The 27,040-nt window shown below is 41.9% G+C and overlaps 1 protein-coding gene across 1 annotated transcript; it reads right to left on the reverse strand.

Annotated features, from left to right (window-relative positions):
* Positions 1-1,724: 1,724 nt before the first annotated feature.
* On the reverse strand, positions 1,725-26,663 carry Rgmb (repulsive guidance molecule BMP co-receptor b). The gene is made up of 3 exons (XM_070031023.1): positions 26,357-26,663; positions 19,518-20,026; positions 1,725-5,209 (listed from the first exon to the last, which is right to left on the reverse strand). The coding sequence occupies exons 1-3, from the start codon at positions 26,511-26,513 to the stop codon at positions 4,541-4,543; spliced, it is 1,335 nt and encodes a 444-aa protein (XP_069887124.1). The 5' UTR covers positions 26,514-26,663; the 3' UTR covers positions 1,725-4,540.
* Positions 26,664-27,040: the final 377 nt, after the last annotated feature.

Here is a 27,040-nt window from a genome sequence, read left to right on the forward strand (position 1 = left end):
ACAGACATTTACACGCAAAACAGGCCAACTTTTCTTTAGTTATTAACCTACTGGTCTAAGGTGCTTTCTTGGAAGCTATGGTACAGAATTTATATCCTTCTTGGATGTATCTTACTCTCTGCAAAAGTTTAAGTCATACCTAAATTCTTAAACACATGCAAAGGCTTAAATGTAAATCTAATTTTAGGAATAGTTCTGAGGGTTGCCAGTTCCTCAAAGTAAACATAAAAAGATTCCATTTCAGGTACATTTTAAAGTAGCATATAGGTCCATATTTGACACTATGCCAAGAAAGTTAAAAGTGACAATTTGCTCTCACAAGGTGAATCTGAATGTGAGCACTTGACATGCAATGTTCACGTAGGATTCTCACTGTAATGAGGAGGAAACTGAAGTCTGAGCATGTGCTGGCATATCTAAGGATGCACAATGAATAAAGTAGATGGATTTAACTGCAAAACTGCAATTCCATAACCTGTAATCCTGACCATGATGACATGCTACCTTCTCTAATATAGAATACATAAAGAAATCCATGTACACAAACCCTTAATAAGGGCCTTGTGGCTCAAAATGTAACTAGAATGCATTCCATATTTGTCATTCTGATTTGTAAGCTCTTATCTTTTGCTGCCCTGACACCAAGTTTCCCAGATAAACTTCTACATCTTCTCTGAACCCCAAGTATCACCCAGCGGATTTCCAATTTGGTAGGATAAGCTCTTTATTTTGTGCCACCTTATATTCCTCCCCAAGAAAGACAATGTTCACTAGGCAAACCCTGTCTGGAATCCTCTTAAACCTGGAGCAAGCCCCACTGCTCCTCAACATCATAGCAGGGACCATTAGCCATGCATTGAAGAGACTGTTACTTATCATTGCAAGAGAGGATATCCTAGAAAGTCAATTGTCCCTCTTACTCTCCACCATTAGTGGGTCTACTACTGCTTCCTGTTAGAGGGCTGCAGAGGTCCTCTGTGATCTCAAGTAGCATCCTTTTCCCTTGTCAGTGTTACATTAGTGCATAGAATCCTATTTTTTGAAAAAAAAAACAAAGTTTACTTATGGCAGGTACAATTGTACTTGGTAAACTGATCTGTTGTTTAGTCTTGTATATTCAATCTTGTACCAGAAAACCAACTTTTAAAAGTATTTTGGAATTGGGCCAGGTGCTGGTGGTATCTCATGCCTGTAATCTTGGCTACTCAAGAGGCTGAGATCTGAGGATTTCGATTCAAATCTAGCCCAGGTAGGAAAGTCTGTGACTGTATAATCTCCAATAAACTACTAAAAGCTGAATAGGAGCTGTGGCTTATGTGGTAGAGCACTAGCCTTGAGCAAAAGAGCTCAGGGACATTGTCTGGGCCAAGTTCAAAGTGGGTGTGTGTGTGTGCGTGCACACACACACACACACACACACACACACACACACACACACAAACTTTGAGTTAGAAGTTTCATTACTGAAATTAAAAGTGGATTATAGAAATACCACCACCCACAAAAACTTTCAATTAGAAAAGGCTATTCTGGGGTTTTCTTTATGCAAGTTTGGGGGACTTACTTTGGGACATTCAGCTGACAGACTGTTTAATTAACTAATTTACTTAGCATTCTAATGAGGATGAACATAGATTCCACTCTGCACAGTGTGTCCTTCTGGCCCTTAATGCCCTAGTGTGGAAATCTACACACCAATCAGAAGACAGATCTTTGGGACAATATCAGTGGACCAATCTCATATGCTGGTTTATTTGCAACAGCTTGAGGCTTATAAGAAAACAAAAGAAAACTACAGCAGTAGTAAAGAGTTAGTGGGCAAATAGTACAAATTGTCAGTAACTATTCAGCTTTTGTAATGCCCCCCTCCATTCCGCAGCTGTTTCTCAGCTTCACCAGCAGGTGTCACTATAATCACAGAACAAACATTCCACAGCATGGTAGGTAACTTTTATTTTTCTAGTATAATAATTTAAAGTATTTACACACTGCACACTGTCTTACAGATACTTATTCATATTCCTATGAACCACATCTAAAGATTTCTTTCTAAAGACTCAACACACTGGGGAAAAGAGGGGTTTTCAAGCACAAGGAGGACAAAAATTTTGAGTCTTTTAAAGACAGCCATGTGGAGCATCTGCAAAACCCAGTGTTTCCCCCATGCTTTAAGCTCTCCTGGGAGACTCGTTAACAGCTACAGCCTATCCGCGTGTTGCCATTATCTTGGTTAAGAAGGGTATCGTGGAACAACACGTACACAACATTTTCTCTAGGACCTACAAAAACCAAACCCAGTCCTTATCTTGAGAAAGGCTTGTATCTCCAAGTTATCTTGGGGACTGAAACGTTTTTTACAGAGACAATGATAAAGGGAGAATCAAGTCAGCAGATTGCCACTAATGCTAGCAATGCGTGGTGCTCTTTATGCACTTTCCAGTTAAAGGACACACAATACAACCCAGTTTTGTTTTCCCAACTATGAGAGGGGGTTGTTTGGTTCACTCTGAAAAGGACATAGAAAAGTCTATCATTGATTTTACTTCTTTTACACAATTTGTACACATACAGTGGCTAAAATTATCCTCTATATTTTCCCTCCTATTTTACTCAGTTATGAGACAAAGCTGTTAGCTCACGACGGCTTCTGAACTTGGCACATGGCTCTACCGGTGAATAAAGGCAGCTATGGTTCAGAGCTCATGGTAGGTCAGTCCTACTCTAGCTTCCATAACAGGATTTTAAAGGATATTTCAGAGTTAAGTTGCACCTCTTCGGAGTTGAACCTTTGCGGAGTTAAGAATCAGGGTGCCTTCATTTTTTTCTACCAAGCTGGCTAAGATTATTCTACCATCATCAGAGGCAGAGGCTTGGACCTAGAGATGAACTCACGATTCCACCAGTGAATTTTGTACTGGTATGTGAAGTAGAATGTCATAAAATGACAGATTTCTTTGCTGCCAGCCTGGGCTTCTGCCAGTGCCACTGGTCAATAGGCCAAAGGCATGGATGAACCAAAATGAAAACATTATTTTGGTCTACATTAAGCTAAAATTATGAAAAGTACAAATAGCATCACGTTTTCGAGCTGAACATTTACATTTAGATGTCACAACCTAAGCCTACCTATTCTGAAGTTAACTTTGTTATTCTCGCTTCCTTTTCTTATTTCCCTTTTGCAAGGGACGTCAGCAATGGATGTGAAAAATCAAGATCATTTTACTTCTGAGGGATTTCACTAAACAACCTAAACAACTGATATCCAATTACAGTTAAGAGGGAGAAATCTAAGGAGGGAAAAACTATTTGGGACACGCAATATTCAGCAAGAACATCAGGACTAGTGAGCATGCACAGTTAAGTGCTCACCAAGTCAGGTCGAGGAAGATTTTCTGTCCTAAGTGCTCTACTATGTCATGATGCATAGACACTGGCCAAGGACTGTGAGGAAGACAAGATAGGGACATGCAAGGAAGACTGGAGAGCTTTGTGATAAGGTCTGGGCCTCCATATCAGAAAAACTAGCACAGTCCAGTCCTTGGTTGAGAAGGGCTTCTTGGGGTGGACACACGCAATGGTGCTTGAGGCCCAAATAGCCAAAGAAAAAAATGAAGAACATATGGGCCTCCATGAATTACAGTGGCAAAAAACAAGGCATGGTTATTAGTAAATGTATGATTTCATGTTTTTGTTTAATGATGAGTAGTTAAAAGAGAAAAAAGTTACAATTTAAGCCAGGGCACAGGGGGAAATAAAGTCTAAGAGCTCTACTGAAGTTGACAAGAAGCCTGGTATGTACCCTATGACATTGCCATCACCAGACCTTTTTATTCCTACAGTAATAGTGGTTTCAGATGCGTCAACCTGAAATACCATTGTGTTCATATGGACAAGCAGCATTGAGAGGAGCAAAGATTGCAGTGACATCCTTCTGCATTCTGAAAAAGAGACAGCTGTTAAGAGGACTCCTTATGGGGCTCAGTGTGTGAGTCAAAAGCACTTACAGTGGAAGAGATAACTGTCCTCTCGAGAGGGCAGAAGGGGTAAAGACGCCCTTCAGAGGGAAGGAGGCCACTCCACCAGGACGTGGCTGGTGACAGATCAGTAGCAATGGGAAGGGCAATGGGGAACAGCCAGAATAGCTACAAACAACTGGTCGCTTGCAAAGGGAATGCTGTGTATGGTGTTTTTGTATGTGTAGTATACATAGTAACCAGGTACACACATAAATATTTAATATATAAAAAATAAAGTGCTTTCTAACAGGTCCCTAGGCAGGGACATTATAAAACATTTCACAAAACTGCAAAACAAAATTGATACAAGCAAAAGAACACTACATCCAACGTTATGTGAAAACAGCCAAACGCCTATGTACAATCTGGTGGTGTCCAGGACAAACATCCTGTCATATACATGGTATATACATATATACTCTTTCACTCAATATATTATGACAATATATATTTTTAAAACTTTGTTATAGATAAAAACAACCACAACAACAAAACCAAAACAAAACAAAAACCAACGACCAACCCTACAAAAACACGAGGAGGATGAGGCATGTGAGTCCCAGGCTGCCAGGCGGGCTGCTGCCCCTGCGCGGAGTCCCGTTGCTGCTGCTGGGGAAGATGTGCCAGCGTTCCTTCCTCGGGTGCAGCGCCTCCACGTCCTCCAAGGCACTGTGGGCTGCGGCAGTGAAGTTGGCATCACCGGTGGTGAGCAGGTCAAAGACACAGGACTGGAAGTAGATGTCCTTCACAGGCATCTTCTCATGACACTGAGAGTTGGCAGTTTCCAGTGTGTAGCCTGGCCAGGCTTGCACCAAGGAGGTGTGAGGCAGACTGTGCCCTACGATGGCAGACACCTGGCCCTGCCCGTCATCAATGCGCTCGCTCAGAGGGCAACCGTTCACACACAACTGCAGGTCCTGGCTTTCCTCGTAGGACATGGCCAGCTCCTCTGGCATTCGAATGGCAAGGGTCAGATAACGACCCAGCTGTCTTACAAACACGGTGGTGCCTATGTAACGGGCGTGCATCTCCACGTACCGCCCGCTCTCCCGCTCTACAATATGGAGGCTCTTGGTTTCGCTGTCCCCACCACTGGTGGTGCCATCCACAAAGGCAGCTGGCAGGTCGTCTGTCACAGCTTGGTACACTTTCTGGTCAGTACACTCATGGTGCGCTTTGAAGATGATGGTGATCTGTGGGAGAAACACGGGCAAGTTTAACACATGGGAAGGAAGAACTCCATTCGGAGTTGAATGGCTGGAGACAGAATCTCCAACTTCAATTCAAAAAGTGCTGCTTCACAAATAAATGGTGAAAATAAAAAGTCCCGTGTGTTCAGAATGAAAATTTAACATGTATCCAGGGAATGTGAATCAGTAAAAAAACATGAACAAAAACGAACTCCCTTTCCAAAGACAGAGAAACATCAGTGTTGTTGTTATTGGGATATAAGCATTTCTTTCTTTTCTTCTTTTTTAATTTCTTTTTTATTGGTTGTGGGGCTTGAACTCTGGGCCCGGGTGCTGTCCCTCAGAGCTTTATCTCCAGGCTAGCACTCTACAACTTGAGCCACAGCACCACTTCCGGTTCTCTGGTGGTTTGTTGGAGGTAAGCATCTCACAGACTTTCCTGCCCAGGCTTGCTTTGAACCATGACCCTCAGATCTCAGCCTCCTTAGTAGCTAGGATTACAGGTATGGGCCACTGGCACCTGGCTTTATTCTGAATTTCTGTCTCCTTCCCCAAATGCAGAAGCCATGGCTCTGGCTTCCTTTCTAAGTTACATAGAAACCCAAAAGGAACCTGAAAGACTTAGGGAACATTATCTTGGCTGGAAAGTTGCTTTCTGTGAAGACTCCTCACTAGCCTAGCCCCACATATATCCATCCATCACTATGAACAGTATCAATATTGAGCAATGAGGGAGAGTTGGGGTGGAGGGAGTGTCAGCAACAGCTACCAATCATGTGACTCAGGAAAGATTTCTCTTAAGCCCTTAATCAAACGTTTCACATTACCAGCTAATCCCTGTGACATGGAAATCATTTGGCAAATACAGCTCCCAAGCGTTGGCAGAGACCAAAGACTCCAAACCTAGTTACAGCAAATGTTTTCTTCAAACAGCAGCAGGGTCCTTCAACTCCTCTAGCAGCTTCCCTATCAACTCTCAATACCTCACAGCCCCAAGGCAATGAAAAAGTCTCCCAGAAAACATAAAGGCTTCACTGTAGCAAACTCCTTTTTTCCCCTGTAGAATTCTTTAACTGGAACAACTATTTAATCAACCACCACCACAACAAAGAAACCCAAACCAAAAAACACTTGAACCTTCAGACACCTTTGTGTCCAACATGGTGGGGGGAGAAAGGAAATGAGGAAGACAGAGGTTTCAGGGTCACACAGAGAGGGAAAGGGCTGTACTTGGTAACTGAGGAAAACAGCTTCTTCCTTCTTCCTTTTGCAAAGTGATCAGGTGACTTCAGTCAAGAAGGAAGGCAGATAGATATTGGTGCAAACACCCTTCCAGCTCTGGCTAGGAACTAATCACAATAGACCCTTGTTAAAAAATGCCAGAAAATGCCCCCCCACCTCCCAAGTCCTTTCTACCACCGTCAAGTTTATGTCTGAAGGCTTTCCCCAGCTCAGCCAGCATTTGCTCACACTATTTAATTCCACATGTTCCCACTGGTGTTACTTGACTGGAATTTTCCAGCCATTTCATTTTACTTCAGCCAGTTTTAGAGCCAGATCTGAACCAGCTGCACTGTAACAACTGGTTAAACTCATATCCGTTGTTTGCAGCTGCAACTAAAAGCCAGACAATGTGCTATGAGAATGCTGGGCTTTCTCTCTTCCTAATTACTTAGTCACAATTTGATTTCACTACCAGCCTTCTCATATTTCAACATCATCTTAACAACTCAAAGGAGGTGAACTAGAGATTTCAGGAAATTTGCTGTGCAGAGTGAATGGGGTTTTGAGCTAGATATCTAATGGGACTATAAAATAGATTTATTTGGTGGTTCTAAAATCAGTTTGACAAGGACTTTTCTTTTCCTCCCTCCCTCCCTCTCTCCCTTCCTCCCTTCCATCCTTCCTTCTCTCTTTCTTTCTTAGGCACACTAGGATCTGTTGCAAGTGAAAATATTACCTCAAGTAAATTCTACACCTTGAGGGTGAAGGTTAGCAATAGAGGTGATAAAAATAGAGTCATGGACTTTTTATATAGTCACTATCCTCAACCATAACACACTCAAAGGTTGAATAAATTCTACAACAACTATTAGTTTAACCAACCCAGCATTATTTGCAAGAACCAGCACTTATAGACGATTTGCTTCTGTTAGGACAAAGCAGAGATACCCAATTCCAAACAAGTTTCCAAAAGGACAATCTAAATCAATATTCAGATGAGTGAAATAGTTCTGTATGTCAAACCACGCCTGTGTTTTTTTCATTAAGCACAGCCATTTCAACTCAGGAATCCCACAAGAGTCCTTTCAAGCACCTCAGCTTTGTGTCCTCGGCTATGCCTTTGACCCTACCTAAAATACTACACTACCGAGAATATCACATAAAGAAAGGCCTGACTGCTTCTCTAGCATCTGCACTTCTGAAATAATTTACTTCAGATTTTGGTGTCTTTCCATTTTGCTAGTAGTGTTTTTCTCAATGAGAGCATTGTGGCAATACTTCTCTTGATGTTCCTTTTCTTTGTCCTATTGAGTGAGAGAATTCTCACACAAAGCATCTGCATAGAGTTATCATCGGAATCAACAAGCTGAGGTGATGAATTGATCCCAAAACATGAGCCAGTTTTCCTGAGATCACCTCTGTAGTTTAAATTAAGAGGTACCGAACAAGTATCTGGATATATCATCAATGTAAATGTAAAAAAGTCTGGGTAATAGTTGCATATGACTTGAGTTTGGTAACAGAATTTCATTCCTCAGAACAATTACAATGCAAGCTCATAAAAAGCAAGCACTCAGCTGTGAAGAACAAGAAATTCATTTTTCAGACCAGCTTCCTCTTAGAAAGTTAAGATTCGTTCACTCTTAAAAATTCTTACTTCAAAAACATTTAAAATTTAATTGGATGTTTGGAAGGTTTAGAAATTCCAAACATTTTCTATTTCCAAATAGCAGCCATCACAGCAATATTAAAAAAAAAATTCCAAATTGTATTCTAAAGCTTTCATACAACATTTAAAAATTTAAAATCATCAGTTCTGCGGTTCACCCACCCTCCAAGAACTAATCCATATACTGTAATAACTCAATCTGGCACATCTGTTCTATGCCACACCATTTATTATTGATAGATGGCATTTCTGTGCATTTAAAACATCAATGCCTTTTGTTAAGCCTCCCTCCCCCTTCAGCCATTCTCCACCCACCTTACAGAAACTACTCTAGTTCTTCTCATTCATTTTTAATGTTTCATTCCTTGAGATCTTTGCCACCCACGAGGCCTATTAGGAGGAAAAAGACAGCAGCTACAAATCAACCTTTCCACACAAGAGGCAGAATACCTTAAGAAGGTTTGTTGTGAAAGATCAAAATTAAGAGGCACCCGCTTCTCCTTTCCACCGGCAAACAAAAGTACATTATGTGAAAATGAAGTACTCCATGAAGTACTCACTACCTCTCCACGAAATACAGAGATCTCTTTCCTCATCCTAACAGCCTTGCAAAATGCTGCACACAGGGTATTTGGGGAAGGGAGAAGGGGGGCTTGAACCTAGGGCCCTGCACTTAGAGGCATATGTTTACTACTCGAGCCAAACCTCCAGCTCTCTTTGCTTTAGGTTATCTTCAGATGAGGTCTTGTGCTTTTTGTCTAGTTTGGTGGACCACTATCCTCCTACTTATGCTTAGCTTATAGCTAAGCTTACAGAAGATGCACTACCGCAGATGGCCTAGTTGTTGAGATACAGGTTTCAGTAACATTTCCCCCTAAGTTATAGTTTTGAACCGTGATCCTCACAACTTGGACTCTTGAGCTCACATTACAAGTGTGAGTCACTGAATCCAGTCTGCACAATGGTTGATAGTAAAGAATTCTCCAAAGGATTTGTATTAATTAGCATGCATATATTTTGGAGGGAACATTTATCAGTGTTTAATCAGACCAGTTAGCACTGAAAGTACAAGGACCTTTGTAGAATCTTCAAATATCAAAACTGAACTTTAGACTGAGAAACGAAGTATCTTGTGGGTTAGGATGGGACTGAAAACTACAGTAGATACAAATTAGCTTGAACTATAGATAGAATTTTAATATAAAGCTAGTTAAAATTTTGCTTATGTGAAATTAAAATAAATTTTATTTTATATAATTAGCTTATATATTTACATTGTCATTTCTCTGAGTGTAATTATATATATGTGTGTGTGTGTGTATATATATATATATATATATATATATATATATATATATATATATATATTTAAAAACAACAGTAGATTCAGCTGGGTTCTGATGAATCACACCTGTCATCCTAGCTACTCAGGAGACTGAGATCTGGAACAGCCCAGGCAAGAAAGTCCATGAGACTCTTATCTCCAATAGACCACCAACCAGAAGCAGAGTTGTGGTTCAAAGTGGTAAAGTGTCCTGAGCAAAAAAGCTCAGGCCCAGAGTACAAGCCCCAAACCAACCAACCAACCAACCAACCAACCAAAACCCAAAGAAACCCAGTAGATTCTAACTACAAGTTTAAGACTGTTCTTGGGTGTTACACATAAATGTAATGTACAGCCTTGACAAGCATTCCTCTAAAAAGAACATCAAAACCATTCTATCAAAAGTATAAACCTCAGAGAAGAAAAAGAAATATTCAGGCTTTATCTCTATCCCTAACACAATTAAATTCTACTTTGGATGGTTGTTTTTTCTGAGAGTTGAGAAATGAGTGACTAGGAAGCTGCTAAAGCCCCCAAAGGAAACAGAGTCCCAAGAAAGAACCTTTCTTGAGTATCTCCCTGGTCTTCCCAGGGTAAGTGGACAGTGGATGTCAGATGGAGTGGCAGGGAGGCAAGTCTACTTTGGTTACATAAAAAATGGGGAGGAGACGTCTGCCTGTCTTCCTTTTGTGGGGCAGGGAGAAAAATACCAACCACACACATTTATTTAGAACGACTTTCTGTCTAAATAATTCCATGCAAAACCCAGAGGGCTTTTTTTTTCACATGTACCAAATTTAACAAAACAACGAAAAAAATATACTGAGCTGGAAATATGTGAGGTTATTGGCATTTTTTCTAAATAATTAAGGAAGACATATGTGAGGAATCTGTGAATTCAATATGCCAGAATGTAATTTTACAGTTAGTATTCAGCCTACGTATCAAATATCTGACATACAGAAAGCTTAAAGATTCATAAACAGTACAAGGTATTAAATACTTTTACTGGAGAAGATACTAAGAGTACATATGTCTACCCTAGACTTCTTTCAGGGCTTAAATGAAATTAAGAAATCTACCTTCAAAACAGATACCAACTACATGGGTTTCTCAACCCTTAAGACTGTTTCCACAGTGATCTCTTCTCAGAGCACTTATAAGATCCAAGGAAATGAAATGATCATACTTAATTCTTCAGTGTTGCCCTAGGTAATAAATACATGCAGGAACAGGGGCTGCCTTGACTGCTGGAGGGGTACTTGGCAGCAAATGGAGGAAGCAGCCGCTAAACCAAAGGGTAAGGACACCCACAGCTAAAGGCTGCTAGGGTGGTCCAGTGAAGCATGGAGCTCATTGGCTGGAAAGAACACCAAGAGTGAAGAAGTTGGTCTAGGAATGACAATGAAAGGGACAGGCACACAAGCACTGACAATTTTCAGGAATCATTTCTATACACTTAAAACAAGAGGCAGGGAAACTGGCTAGAGTCCTGTGTTAAGCTTGAGGAGAAAGGGTCTTCAGGCTTGTAAGTCTTGGCTATTGTAACAATTCCAAAAGGAATTCTTCCTCGGCTTGTCTGATAGATAGGTTTAGACTTTGCACTGTAAGGAGGCTGTTAACACGTAGGAAGTCACGGTGCTTCTACAGGTGAAGGTAAGCAAGCACGTGTAGACACTATTATAAGCCAAGGCTGCCCCAGCCTTTTAGACTAGAGGCCAGAAGCATTTCTCAATGTTGAGAGTCTGAGCTGTTGGCAGTAACTCTCAGCATGCCAGAATCTGCCCCAGCAGCTCTTGCCTCCAGGTATCCCCTCCTGATGGAAGTAGGGGCAGAGACACTGATCTGGAATTTTGTTGGAACCTTAGGCAAATGCTCCAGGCCTAGGCTCATCACTGTTATTCCCCAAATTGATGGGAGGGAAACCATCACCCTTTTGATTGCTGCTCAGCACAAGGAAGTACATAACCAAATAAAAGGGTGTGAAGGCCTTACAGTACACACAGACCTGGTCACTTCCCCCTAAAAAAAAGTGGGGGTCACAGAAAGGTGGAAAGAGCAACAAAAAATCCAAACAACTACCCAATCAACCAAGCAGTCACTACCACCAAAAATAACAAAACAGGCTCTTTGGGAACTCAGGAATGAGGTTAGCAGCAGTGACGATGTATTTCAAAACGCCAGCTAACTGAAATGCTACTCACCAAGACATTTTCTCTTGGCAGTACCTCATGTATGTAAATGAATGTGCACATACCTTGAGTGGAAAGATGAAACTCCCCTTCCCTAGTCTCTACAATCACCACACAGCAGATGAGAAGTAGTTAATGATGTCATATCAATTCAATCCACAGTGCCCATACTATGTTCCAACATCAAACAACTCCATCAGAATTAAGATAAATGTTCTTTTGGCTCAAAACTCTTGCAATAACCTGCTAAGTGGAACATAAAAAAGAATTCCCTTCTCTGACCTGAGGTGCGCAAGTGGGGGGTCCCGAGTTCTAGCACACACACACACACACACACACACACACCCCCGAGTTCTAGCACACACACACACACACACACACACACACCCGAGTTCTAGCACACACACACACACCTGAGTTCTAGCACACACACACACACCCCCGAGTTCTAGCACACACACACACACACACACACACACCCGAGTTCTAGCACACACACACACACACCCGAGTTCTAACACACACACACACCCGAGTTCTAGCACACACACACACACACACATACACACACACACACACACACACACACACCTCTCCTCCACTATCCACAGAAGCAGTTTCACCTGAGTTGTCTTGATCCAACAGTACCAGGTGTTTATTGCAAGGCTGTCCCATTATTAGCTTGCATTTTAGATGTGTGTTAGCAACTCTTATTACTTAACACTTAAAACGTGAAGAGTTTCAAAGTCCTTAGGTGACTCCACGCATGAGAACACAAAATTTAAAACAGTGGAAGAGCAAGTTCTACTACAGTTAAAACAAATAAAGACAAAATGGGTAAGGTAGCAGTTTTCATTGTTCAACACTGTAGGTAACTCCTTTTACATGCCACATTCCACAGAGGCAGAAATTGTTTGGTTAGCATTAATGGAAGCCAACAAAAAAAGTCCCCACTATCCAGTGTTTCCTTCTTGCCCCTTTCCCTCAAAATGTTGACTCAAAGAAAACTTAACCAGGCAGAGAGATACATTTGGACATGTGACAGAAAAACAAGTTCTGACTCTCAGCTGTGTATCAGACTTGGCTTCCTGCCTCTGGTTTAAAGTATGGAGGAGTGTGGATTTGTTTTAAAGCAGCAAAGGCCCACCACACCCTCATGGAATCCTGCCTAGCTTGGACAGACCTTTGGTTAATTTCACTTACAAATGGAGGATTCTGAAGGATTCTTCCTCCTTCCAAACCACATCTGGGAATAAGCAGTGGCACTGTTAGGGAGATTACAAAGATGGTAAATGACTTCTTACCTAAAGTATTAATATTTTTTTGGATTGGGTACTCTTCCTGAGCTCTTTTGCTCAAGGCTAATGTTCTACCACTTTGAGGCACAGCACCATGTCAGGTTTTCTGCTGGTTAATTGGAGACAAGAGTCTCACAGACCTTCTTGCCCTTGAACTGTGTGTGATCCTCAGATCTCAGCCTCCTGAGTAGCTGGGATTACAGGTGTGAGCCACCAGCACCTGGCTTATCTAAAGTAATTAAAAGCACATGGAAAGCATAAAGATATACCTGTGTGAACAGTATAGCAGAAAGAATAACCAAAGTGGGCCAATACATCTTACAAAATGAATGATCTTTCACACTTACAGGTTTATTATCTAGCTAATAATTTCTCCTTTCTTTGATTTCTTTCACCACAAGTACTTGGAAATCTTTTTACTTCCAGGCACTTTATTGAAACTATTATAAAGTGGTGTAGTTCCTGAGACTATGATCTTATAATCCAGTACAAACAAGAACATTATAGGCAACAGGAAAGGACAAATGAGAACACTGGCTCCGGAAATTATTGGTGAGTTCTATGCTTCTAAAATCCATTCTTTAATATATCAGAATTGTTTCTAAAATAAGGTGAAAAAGGCATGTATAGTATGGTTCCCTGAGGGTTTAAACAATGAGATGGGACCCTGAAAAATGATTAATTAAGACAGATGATTATCAACATAAAGAAAGATAAACATGAGGGGCCATCTTGACTGCGTAAAATGAAAAAAAAAAACTATGCCAAGTCCCAGGAGTAAAAACTGTCCCTTGGAAAAGCAGCCAACTTAGGAAGGGGTATGCCCTGGGAAATCATGTAAGTAACCTGTAGCTGATCTCTCTGGCCTATTCTCCTTCCTGTTCATGACACTCATGTCAACTTGCTAAATAATCTCTTGGAATCAGCCCACTACAAGGGTACTCAGTAAACCTCTGAGTAAATATACAGATCCATATTTTTCTACTGATTCTTGCAAATTGACGTGCTTAGACTGAAGCAGAGGCTACAGTCACTCCATGTCTCCCACACAGTGGTTCCTTTAATACTTAGGGCTGCAGATCACGAAATGAATCACACACTTATCGGACCCTTGATTAGACTGAGAAGGGCATTTTCTCACTGGTTCCCAATATGCCTCAACCAACTTTATTAGCATCATGATATAAAGTTAGGAAAATTTTAAGTAACGCATCCCCAAAAGCAAGAATTACCTATATAACACACATTTTCCTAAAAACAAATAAGAAAATTGACATTTATAAGGATTATTTACAAATGTATCTATAAGACAGTGTATCTGGAAGAAAAACGATTTCTCTATATATTCTCAAAGAAAATGTCATTCTCCCTAACCTCCATAACACTGTCACATACAAGAACAGTAACGTCCCTACCTTGCAACCACAATTCTGCCAATGGGAGGAAGGAACATCTTAGTCTATAAAGCTAATAGGAATCACTAATCCGTAGCACACATAGTCTTTGCAGACATACTAAAAACATAATGGGTTATAAAAACTTGGCTCCAAAAACTGTACTAGGTTTGAGGTCAACAGAGGACAGATTTCCAAACCTTGATCCAGAGATATGCTTAAATGACAGTTGAAAGCCTTTGCAATGCAGGCATGTCTGGCTCTGATTTTGTAACCAACAGAAAATGATCCAGAACACTGATTAACAGGCTCATATGCTGTTGTAGAAAAAATATATACACGCTAAGGGTCAATCAGTACAGAAAAGTGGACACACCTCATGATCTAGGAGCCTATAAACAGGCCGATGTTTCATTTCAATGGCGAACTGTTATATAGAACTTGTGTAAGGTATTAAACCATAAACAATACTGTTTCTCTACATCTCTACTGAAAGTGTAAGGAACTTCTGAGAAAGTATCTGTAGAATTTGAGACTAAGGGATTATTACAGAAATAGAAAATATATAAACACTCCTGATGTGCCCATTAGGGCCTACTGCTTCTGACAGGCACTGGGTACTGCCCATGGGATTATCAGGAGCTGGCAGATGATGGCAGCGGCAAGAACATTCAAAACACCCCAGCATGTCCACTTACTAGGCCAACAGTCATCTGGTTTGGTCAAGCACAAAGAGCACACTCACTCTCCAAATTCACATTGCCTTAGGGAAAACTCTTTTTCCTCTTCTTTTTCAAGGAAGAAGCACAGTCAAATACATAGAAGATCTGGAATAAGGCCTGATGTTGTTCAAATCAATTCCTCTACTTCTTATTTTGTTTCAATGAAATTAAGGATAGTAGAAAGAACGTAGATGATTTAAAAATTTTAAAATGTAACCTGGTATTCACTCATGCTACGCAAATTTGTACAACTGAGATAAATCCTGGCTCTACTGATTTTAATATATGCTACTAGGAATTCATTTATAAAGTACAAAATCATTTCCATAGAATAAAGAATTTACTTCCCAATTGCTTTCTCTGATTATGGCTGATTCTTATAGAGCAACTTTGTTTATGTAGACATTCACAGATAAACAGAATAAACTAGAGTTGATTCTGGGAGGGCAGCAAAGAATGTGAAAGAGAATGAGGGAAGCCAAACATCTCCACAGATGAGCTAGTTCCTGTGGTATACGTTGAGACACAAGGGATTTATTCACACGTGTCTTCTGTGGGATACCTTCTCCCGCCCAACAAGAAAAATTGCTCTTTCTCCCACTGTAGATAACTAACTCTGCCAGATCTAAGCTTGTCCCTCTCATTTCAACTCTCCCTCAGTTACCTGCATGCCTGCAGCTGCCTCTCTCAGCCAAGATGGGGAAGATGGCCCAGAGCTGATGTGGATCTCAGCCAAGGTGTGTAGGTGTGCCAGAAACCCTGGCAGCCTTGGGGTGGAGAGATGAAAAACCTGCCCTGGCTTCCTCTTCACGAACACATCTACTCAAGCTGGCCAACTGGTACAGATTCTCCAGAGAGCATGAGAACAAGCAGGGTAGTGGATGGCATAAACAAAAACAGTGGCCCTGAAAAAGCATACCTGCACACACCATGACTGCTAGTAAAATAAGCCCTACCTGCCCAGGGAAGTGGGCAGAGGTCAGTGGACAAGGGGGAGTTGAAGCAACACCATACTGAAGGCTGATGTGCTTTTAAAAATCACCATTTAATCAAAATCATTGTTTATCACGTGGAAAAAAGGCTTCCCTTACAACCTTTAAAATACAGATAACTTCATGTTCTTTCATTCTGTTTCTTAGATTTTGTGTGCGTCCTTTGATGAAGGAAAGAGGAGTGCTTTGGGAATAGGAAGCCCTCACTAAGCGAAGTTTAAAAATGGCTTAAGAAATCAGGCTCCCAGAACTGAGCTGCGTTTGTGACCAGACACGGCAAAATACCTTGGATCCTGTGCTTCAGTATATAGATGAAAGCAATGAAATGAATGGGTATTTAAAGAAAATACTTCCACTACAAAACCTGGCCAGCCAACACTTGTTCAGATAAAATACTTGGCCATACAAGGATGCTTTAGTATCTACAATGCATCGTTGGTCACATAAGGATGCTTTAATATCTGCAATGTACCATACTGGTTATTCAATACTGCTTTATGTCTGTGCTTGTTTTCAGTAAAGTTGTGTTATGGTTAGGGGAAGTATCTTGCCTCATCCCTACAGCCCACCTCTCACTCCCCTCTGAAAACTTGTTGACATGTTACTTCCTGATGATGGATTTAATCATTGAGAGGTGAATGGATTGTTGAGGGCCCTGGCCTATCAATGTATGATAGCATTACAGGGAGGGGACAGAAGTAGGTAGGGCCCAGTTGGAGGAAGTAGGTAGAGGGAGGGGCACACGGTAGAAACAGAACCTTGTCTCTGGCCTTTCTCTCTGCTTTCTGTCCAACATATTATGACAAGACTTTGCCATGTACTTCTGACATATTATGACAAGACTTTGTCATGTACTTCTGTTGCCAGGATATTCTGCCTTGCCTCTATCTAAAGCCACTGCTTTAATCAATCTTAGACTGAAACAATTTTTCCTCTTTAAACTGTTTCTTCCAGGTATTTGTCACTGTGACAAAAAGTCTAACACAAGCTGGGACTCACATGAAAAAATCCTTTTGAATACATGTGTATACTATACATAGTACACCCAAGGGAAAAATTAGAGATCTTGTTTAGAACTTATTTTGTAAGACATGCTTTTTACCTCATATGCTTTTTCTTCTTAACATGCGTAATCGTTTTTAAAGTGTTTATTTGACCCTGGGTAGGTAAGAGTGTACTATAGAGTTTTAGACCTTTGCTTAGTTTCACCAGCATGTACCATACCAACCTTGAGACAGACCATCAAGAATAACCTTTCAGATGCTTATAGGGCCCTGGAGAGACTTAAGAGAAAGAAAGGGGCAGAAAACAATAATGAAAAACTCCCAACAACTATGAGAGGTCCTGAAGCCATTCAGCAATTTGCCTCTGATACAACATGGTCACCAGATGTGTCAAAATACTTTCGAATAGTGTAATTAAAGAGCCACACAGTCTCCTTGCCTTCTTGAATTCAGGCCAATAGACTAGGTTTTTTTTTCCTTTCTTCTTTTTTGAAATGGGTAAAACCTTTGTTAGTTGCCAAATAAAAGGCTAATGCAAAATTATACTTTCATTTGCTGCAATGAAATCATTTTAAGTACCTTGGTGTGCATTGTTCCACTGATATAATATTGTACAAGGTTACTGGGTGTCCCTCAAATATTTTCACCATCATCAGTAAAATGTACAGAACTTTCGAGTCAAATGACAAAAAGAAGTGACATGTGATTGGAAGGAAGGCACGGAAAATACTATTTCCAAATGCACCAGCTCTCATTAGTCTCTGTAGTCTTAATCTGAAGTGATCCTTCCAAGTCCTTAATTATTTGAACAACTGCTGATAACTTTCCCATTCCCAAGACAATTTGCAATGACTATTCTCAGGTTTTTAGATGCCCCGCAGATCTTCAGCAACAATAGATTTTGGTTATGATCTATCTTATAACCTCACAATGGTGTATTTTCATAATACGATTTAGAGTAAATAAATTATGTGAGATAGAGCTATGGAAAATTACTTGCTTACATATAGAAACCATAGGAAGAAAAGTAAGTTGCAGAATTTGGTAAGGCAAAAGGTAAACTTGAGCTTTTACTGGGAGTTAAAAGATAAAGAGTTTGGAGATCCCCTAAGATGTCTGGACCCATGTGCATGTCATTTTGTTCAGAGCAATGACTTCTACTTTTAGATTTGTGACATCCCTAGGAGTCTCCAGGTATCTCCTAAAGTGTTATAAAATCCTTCTGTCTCACAAAATGCCACATAAAATAATGTTTAAATTCATTTAAGACAATATGCCATGCATTTTAAGATAAGGAAAGGTGACCTGGAATCCAAAGAATAGTCTTAAGGATCTTAAAAGCTTGATCCTTGTCAACTGTATTTCAATCTAACCCAACTTAAGGTATAATATACTTAGGAAATTAAAGTAAGATGAGATGGTCTGTTTGCAGTTTTATGGCTGGGGAAGAAAGGGAAGAGAGTGGTTTATTTAGAACATTATTTTAATAGAAATCATGATTTTATCTAATAATGATTAAATCAGCACTAAATTAAATCAGCAGCTAGAAACCTCTCCAACTACCTCTGCTAAGACAATGGTGCACTGAAGTTGGTGTCAACCATCTCTGTACATTATCAGCTTCTTTGATACAGACAAACATGGACTACATGGCAGGCAGGCAGGCAGGCAAGTATGACTCAATTTTGCCAGCTCTTCCCTTAGCTTCTGATTTAAACTGTTAACCTGCAGCCATGACATTGCATGAGGTGAATATATCATTGTTCCACAACATTCAAGTCTTTAACTTCCTTGGTCACTAAGAAGTTAATAACTAAAACACCATTATGGGTTTGATACTGGGAAGCAAGGTTCATGGCCATTACATTCACTATAACTTTTTGTTTTTTAAACTGTGAAAATACCATACAGAGGGGTTACAATTACATGAGCAAGGTAATGAGTACGTTTCTTATCAAGCATTGTTGCCCCTTCCCAACCCTTCCCATCTCCCTCCCCGACCACGTCCCCTCCGGCCCCTCTGCCCCCCCCCCCCATTCACTATAACTTTTAAAGCTCCAATAAAGTATGTTTCTTGATGGGTCACTGCCTTAGGCTTGACACCTTCCCTTATCCAGATCACCCATTTCAGTTATCTAATAAATCTGAACATATTTCCTTAAGAGTCACACGCATATGCACTCAAAAGGTATTACTGAAAAAAAGGGACACATTTTTTTCATTAAGTAAGCTTGCCTTTTCTCCCTGGAGAACTCCATTTCAATGTTTACTTTTTATTCTTCGTATCACTGCCCATTTAAATTTAGACCCACATTCTAGAACGAATTCCCTACTAAACAATTTTTATTTAATCTTTTACTAGCTCTGTAATTGCTTTCCAAGAAGACAAAGTTTTCTCTAAACTAGGCCATTTATAATAGATTTCAAAAGTTGTCTGAAGAACTGAACATCTGCAAGTCATGCGCAGAAAGAAAAAGAAAAAGTAAACTTGCCTTGTTTGTAGCAGTAGCACTGGATCCAGGAACTACGGGTACATTTGTCACTTGAACTGAAAGGTAATTATTATCTATGAGTGGCCAGGCACCTTCTACTTTGCATGTTTGGAAGTGATCCTTGAAAGTTCTAAGGTGAGGATCTCCAAACAAGCCACAGAAAAGGTAGTTGGGAGGGTTCTGGTCCCCTCCCCTGTGTTCTCTGGCTCCTGTGTGGCTGTGATAATTACAAGGATCATGGGTCACTTCCGGGTTGGTAGAAGATGTGGGTCCATCCTTGGAGCAGTTCCTCTGGCTCATGAGGTCACTGATACCTAACACAGCAGAATGGTATACTAGATTGCCACGGCAGGCTTTTGAAGTTCGCTGGGTGCAGCCAGCATAGGCACGCAGTGCCTTGCAAAACTCAGAGTCAAAGCCCTCAATGGCAGAGTTCAGGTGTGAAGTCAGGGACACAAAGTCTGTGGTACACTTTTGGATTCGGCATTGGGCTGGCTGTTGGCAGTCACCTATGGGAAAGAAGAAAAACCAAACATGTGTAAATGCTTCATAACTTCCTGAGCTACATGAGAAAATGACATTGACATTCTCCTCTGGGAACTGTCTGTTCTAGTTCATATACTCCTATTTTAAGAGTCCTTCAGGAATAGGGTTGTGTTATCCTTACACGTCTCTCAAGGCACTGTGAAAGAAGCTGCACGCAGTGGGTTAAGCTTAAAGCTTCAAAACATGGGCCTTCATGCATGAATCTGAGTCAGGTCTACTGTTCCTCGGTTAAAATTACAAGGGATAGTAATATTTTATGAATTTTGCTACATTTATAGAATTCGACAAAGATTCTTTTGCACTAATGCAAAGGTGAAGACATGAACTTTGTTTTGATTTTAAAACTGTGTAATTTGCTTTGGAAAGCATTGTAAGAGCAGCACTTTGCAAGAACTATGATTAAAGCCTTTAGCTTTGGGGAAGGGGTAAAATCCTAAATGATAGTATAGATATTTAAAAAAATTTTACTTGACTCAGAAGGTTACAGGATCAGAATATTAGGGCGAAAATCTTAGTACTAAGTTATTCTTCCTTCCTTGAGGCATGTTAGCAACAAACGTGGTCACAATTTTCTTGTTTCTATAAAAATGTCAATTCTCTGCTTACAAAAAAAATGGAGTGATTCATTTGATCCTAACGTATTACTTTTCTTCATAAACATCCAGTGCTGTCACCTCAGCATACCAGCTCTCAAGCAGATTACAAGTGCACGACATTAAAAAGTATACAAAATCAATGATGACCTCCATAATTTTTTAAAATGCAATTAGAGATCTATAGAGCAGAGAATTAGTAATTATGTATCAACTTTACTTCTCCCCTCAAACCAGAAATTCATAACTCTAGCATAACGTCCTATGTTTTGAAAAAAAAAAAAACCAAAACCAAAAACCAACCCTTCAAATTAACTTTTTTTTGTCACCAGCCTATCAAATAACAATTTATAAAACACAAGAAAAAGAAATCACAAGAACTGTGAACACTACATTACTCATATCTGCCAATCAGTTTAACAATTCTGTTTCACAAAATTGGAATAAAATTACTGAAAGAGAAATACTTTATCATCAACTGCAGATTTTTACGGAAATGAGCTGTCATATAAATTTATCTTACTAAGTTCTTTTTAGGCTTTTAAACTACAGAAGTTTCTTAATTTCTCAAGTTGGATTAGGCCTCTCCTTTGAGAAATGAGGTACTAAGATGACCTTTGTGACCTCCAAGCATAAAGTGTTTTAGACAATCTAAGGCCAGTGGATTATGCATTTGCTCATTTGTTGTTTTTCTGCAATGGTCTGCATGAGGCCCAAACTGGCTTTAATTACAGATCCTCCTGCCTCAGCCTCCAAAGAACTAGGATTACAGGCATGGATCACTCCTGGTTAACACTAGTGGTTTATTTTTATTTTTTTGATTTGTCATGGGGCTTGAACTCTGGGCCTGGGTGCTATCCCTCATCTCTTCAGCTCAAGGAGAGCACTCTACCACCTGAGCCACAGCGCCACTTCTGGTTTTCTGCTGGTTAATTTGAGTTAAGAGTCTCAGGGAGGGCTGGGAAGGTGGCTCAGTGGTAGAGCGCTTGCCTTGCATGCATGAGGCCCTGAGTTCGATTCCTCAGCACCACATAAGCAAAAAGAAAAAAAGCCAGAAGTGGCGCTGTGGCTCAAGTGGTAGAGCACTAGCCTTGAGCTGAAGAGCTGAGGGACAGCGCCCAGGCCCAGAGTTCAGGCCCCATGACTGGACCTCCCCCACCCCCCCCCCCCAAAAAAAAAAGAGTCTCAGGGATTTTCCTGCTGGGGCTGGCTTTGAATTGCAATCCTCAGATCTCAACTTCCTGAGTAGCTAGGGTAACAGGCGCAAGCCACTTGCACCAGGCTTAGTGGTTTACTTTTAAATACATAATTATCTGAATGTTGTTCAAATACTACAGTACTTGCCTGATGAGGCCTTGAGTTCAATCTTTAGTACCATATATATGTGTGTATGCTTATTTGTGCATATATGCATGTATATGTATTTCAATAAATATCAGAATATTATCAAGATTTTGGACTTCATCTGGGAAAATTCAAACATTAATCCTAATATTGTGTTAGAAAGACATTTTAATATTTTCAGTAGCAAACTGCTTTTAAGTTTGAAATAAACAGCCAGCAATCTATTTATTTCTGGCTTTACTTAGAAGAACGGGGGGGGGGGGGTGAGGCAGGGAGGGCCGCACAAAGTCTGATAACAACTCTATCATTTAAACATTTCAAAGACTAAACAAGAAAAATATTATACCCTAGACTTCACATTCATTTTAACTGCAACATATGATAACAGCAAAATTATTACTATCTTTTAATTTTTTTTTTGGGGGGGGTCTGGTGGTGGGGCCTGAACTCTGGGCCTGAGCACTGTCCCTCAGCTCTTCAGCTCAAGGCTAGCGCTCTACCACTTGAGCCACAGCACCACTTCCGGCATTTTCTTTTTGCTTATGTGGTGCTAAGGAATCGAACCCAGGGCCTCAGGCATGCAAGGCAAGCGCTCTACCCCTGAGCCAACTTCCCAGCCCTGTCTTTTATTTTTTTTTTTGCCAGCCCTGGGGCCTGAGCTCGGCCTGGGCTCTGTCCTTGAACTTCTTTTGCTCAAGACTAGCACTCTACCACTTGAGCCACAGTGCCACTTTTGGCTTTTTCTGAGTAGTTTATTGCAGATAAGAGTCTCATGGACTGGGAAGGGATGTGAAGGGTAAACAAAAGGAGGAGGCTGCAATGCTTGGTAAGAAATGTACGCATTATCCTGCCCATGTAATTGTAACCCCTCTGTACAGTATGTTCACAAATAAAGTAAAAAAATAAAGTAAAAAAAAAAAAAAAAAAAGAGTCTCATGGACTTTCCTGAGCAGGGTTGGCTACAAACTACAATCCTCTAATCTCAGCCTCCTGAGTAGTTAGGATGACAGGCGTGAGCCACTGGCGATTGCTGCAAAATTAATTTTTAATAGTTTTGGACCTAAAAATTTATAGCATTTTACAATAATCATTTTAGAAAAGTCACAAAACCACTGTCATATATTTGGCCTGTTTTACACTTGCTTGGTCCAAAACTGATAAAAAAAATAGCTCTAATCTTTACAGGATACCTTTCTCCACAACAGATTATACCATTTTCAGTCAAAAACAAAGCAAAACAAGTAACATTTACTGAAAAGCAAAATGAAACAATGACAAAAACTCCTAAAAGGCAATACAAGCCATTTTACAGATGGGAAAACCAGCAAATGGTGTTAAAGGCCTTGAGCAGTTAGGACTGTGTACAGCTGCTCTGAGCCAGCATGTGACACCTTTCCTCAAATCTTGTTTACCTTCTACCATAGGCCAAATCTTTATTTAATTCCATAACAACAGTATTCTTGACAGCTGAACAAAAGAAAAAAAAATCAGATTCACAGTAAGTAGAAAACAAAAACAGGGCCAAGATCACTCAGTAATGAACAACTCAGACTACAAATGACAGCACACGCAAGAACTTTCCGCTAAACTTGCAGGGCCTATTTGTTCTTTTTATGGTCTATAAAATCTATCCTAGCATACATTTACTTATAATTACTTCAAATAGTCATAAAATACCAAAAGTAAGAATAGCATGGAAATCAGGATGGAACGGTGCAGAAGGTAAAGGGAAACACAATTTGGCTTCTGAGCTCCTTTTCCTCTCTTTTCTTCCCTACCTTCACTCTCAAGCTTTCCCTTTTTCCTAACAAGTAGGTGCTGATGGCTCTGAGAAATTACACACAAAACAGAACTCTAGTTCTTTTTCTAGGAGCCATTTGAAGCAAGAGATGACTGGAGGGAGGAGGGCTAACCAGAGAGAAAATGCTTCTGGGTCAGCATTTTCAGCTGCATTTCAGGCTCTGGATAATGACTAATTTGTAGCATACACCCAGAAATATCCAGGCTTCATGAATTTATAATGACAATGCACACTTTGCCTGTTACAGGCGGTAAAGTAAGCCGTCTGTCAAAATGCCAAGACAATGCAGAGCAGAAACCATCTCAAGAATGTAGCCAAGAAGGCCATGAAGTATATAAGTAAGCAAGTAACTCCCATACCATATCTCTATTCAGGAACTGCAGAGGTTTGCTTAAAATAAAATTTAAAACATGTATGCATATGTAAATAAGCAAGAGCCATTTCCTAGGGGCAAGATTTGAAAGCTGCACGTACACATTTTTCTGTATGAGGGGAGATCATCCATAGTAGCCGTGACAGTATTTTCATGCTAGATATTGAAAGTGCTAAAGGATTTGTGGCTCTAGAGCTTTCATTTCATCATTTTTTAATGAGTCACACTTAAAAGGCCTCACCATTCAAGGCAGTTTCCCTAATGCCAGGACTGCATGTGTGAATTTGCAGCACAATTACCAGTTTATAAGAAAAGAAATGAGATATGCTGAAGCTGAATTGAGTGAAATGGCAGGGCCATATGGGGTGCTGAGGCAAATGATATGGATACAGACATAAAACATATGCTAGTCCATCTGCAACGGGCACTTGGTAGGCTCTCTAATCTGGGAAACAACCCTTGCATCTCAATAGCACCACTCTTCAAAGAGACTTCTCAGAAAGAGCCTTCTTTCTATAACCAGATTAATTGCTCTACTCCAACAAGTTGTCCACAGAAATCAAGACTCACCGACTCTGTGCTGAACTGAATAGTGACTAGTATGGACACACAAATACTGAAAAAGGCCTCATGTTCCAAATCTAAAAACTAAGCTGCCTTAATTTTGTGAGCCTTTAAGCAATCAACCTTCTTTAGGCCTTTCATGGGTGGCAAAGAATTTTTAAGAACCACATTCCAGTCTCATCATAGATAGGGCTACGACAATTACGGGAAACAATATCTAAGCAGCCAATGGGGGCTTGCTAGCTCGTAGTCCAACTTAGCTATTTCCATTTCATAAAACTCACTTTAGCATTATGGACACATTTTTTTTTCTTCCACAAAGAACACTTACTAATGTATCCGTTGGTACATTAATAATTTTTCCAGAAATGGCATGCAGATTGATACTATTTTCTAAGATTACTAATCTAAAGCTTTCATGTTCTAAAACTTAATCGTTTTTTTTATTAGAACTTCAGTCCATTTCTCCACATGACAGGGTGAAAACGCATGGGCAATCCTACATCACAATGCAAAATTACACAAAGTACATGAAGCCCCATCTTTCCATGACACCTTTTCCTGTACTCCTTAAAAGACCTTCCTGATTTTCAGTGAGACTGGTATGACTGAATAAGGAACAATTTCTCTGCACAAGTTGGGTGGCATCATCACAGTGAAGGACTTTCCCAATCTGGGCCTTGCAACTGCTGGTCTAGACAAACCTGGGTCAAAAAAAAAAAAAAAAAAAAAAAAAGGACTGAAGAAAAAAGAAACTCATCTAAGGCTCTGGTTCTCAAACATGGGGGATAATTCCTCTTTCAGTATTGGCACTCGGGAAAAATTCCGTGTCTAGGCAAACGCCTGGAAAAAAAAAAAAAAAAGCAGCGCCTATTTGTGAGAAGGCCCACAGGCAGGTTTATTTCCCTAAGAAAACATCTCTGCGAGCAACGTCTGCAGGCAGGACCGCCGGCCTCCGGAAGGCGGCCGCTGTCACCCCCCTGCACGGAGCCCCCGAAAACACGCGGCCAGTCACGAACCCGGGTTCCACCCCCCCCAAAAAAAGAGGCCACGCGCTGAATTCAAAGCAGTTTGGACAAAACCTACAACTGAAGCTTAAGTAACTTCGCGATGAACCTCGGGGTGTTCAAACTCGGGGGGTTGGGGGGAAGGAATCTCTCCATCTGGTGCAACTGCTCGGCCTGGCCGCCACCCCCCGACTCCAGGGCGGCCGCCGCACAAGGCTCCTTGTCTCCGCTCCGAGGCGGCGGCGGCGGCGGAAACCCGATGCCCGCCTGACTTTCGGTAAACACCAAGGCCGAGGGCAATAAAGCATCCGGAGCATTTGTCTCGGGGGGCTACAAGCCCCCAGCCAACTCACTACTCGGCTGCGTGCGGAGGGAAGATGAAGCGGAGGCGAAGGAGGGGAGGGAGAGCGCCCCGGGCGCACGGTTGGGCCCCAGCGCCCCGGGTGCCCCGCACCGGGCCGTGGGTCCGGCTTTCTCGAAGGTGCAAGTCGGGGAGAGGGGCCCCCCCGAGACCTTTCCCGCCCGCTGCACGCCACCTGATGGGGCGCCCCGGGGCCCGAACCGGAGGGGAACAAAGCCCGGGGCCGCCCCCCTCCCCGCGCGCGCCGTACCTGCGTGGGGCAGCCCGAGGCTCAGCAGCAGCAGCAGCGGCAGCAGCAGCGCCGGCGGCGGCGGCGGCGGGCAGAGCCCGAGGCGGCGGCGCGGCTCAGCCTCGGCGGCAGCGGCGGAGGCGGCGGCGGCGCAGGAAGGTGCTGCTCTCAAGCCCATGCCCGTCCATGCAGGTCTCGGGGGCTCCGGCGAGGGCGGCGGCGCGGGCGCCGTGGCGGGTCCGGGCCCGTGGCTGCGGCATGGGCCGGGGGGCTCGCCTCGTTTCCTCTTCTTCTTCCTTCAGGCCGAGGTCGAAGACGGGCCTCCGCCACCGCCGCAGCGAACGGCGAGCCACGGGCCGAGCGAGTCGGCGGCGGCGGCCACGGGGCGCGAAGGCATCGCGGCGGCCGGAGACGGCGGGCGGGAGGGGAGAGAAGACACAAAAGACCGTGAGCGAATACGAACACCAGCCCCGAGCGCTCGGGCGCCCCGGCCCGGGCCAGCGTGGGCTCGGCGGGCGTGGAGCGCCGGCGTAGACCTTACGGGAGGGGCGGCAGTCTCAGGGAGCAGCGGCGGGCAGCCCGGATATCTCCGCACGCCGGGCCCCGCGGTCAATCAATCTCAGTCCTACATTGTTGTTCCGCCCCCTCCCCGCACCCACCAATCCGCGTTGTTCCCACCTCCGGTCACACCCCTTCTCCTCTTCC

The sequence above is a fragment of the Dipodomys merriami genome, unplaced genomic scaffold (genome assembly GCF_024711535.1).
Source record: "Dipodomys merriami isolate MVZ:Mamm:240054 unplaced genomic scaffold, mDipMer1.0.p SCAF_20, whole genome shotgun sequence".
Taxonomy (NCBI): Eukaryota; Metazoa; Chordata; class Mammalia; order Rodentia; family Heteromyidae; genus Dipodomys; species Dipodomys merriami.

What these genes read in the sequence shown, in the direction of transcription:
- Rgmb (XM_070031023.1), bottom strand. Translation starts at nt 26,513, where the DNA reads ATGGGCTTGAGAGCAGCACCTTCCTGCGCCGCCGCCGCCTCCGCCGCT. An exon ending in CCTCGGGCTGCCCCACGCAG is followed by an intron (nt 20,027 to 26,356) that starts GTACGGCGCGCG and finishes TCTTTCCCATAG; the next exon opens with GTGACTGCCAACAGCCAGCC. An exon ending in GTGCTACTGCTACAAACAAG is followed by an intron (nt 5,210 to 19,517) that starts GCAAGTTTACTT and finishes TTTCTCCCACAG; the next exon opens with ATCACCATCATCTTCAAAGC.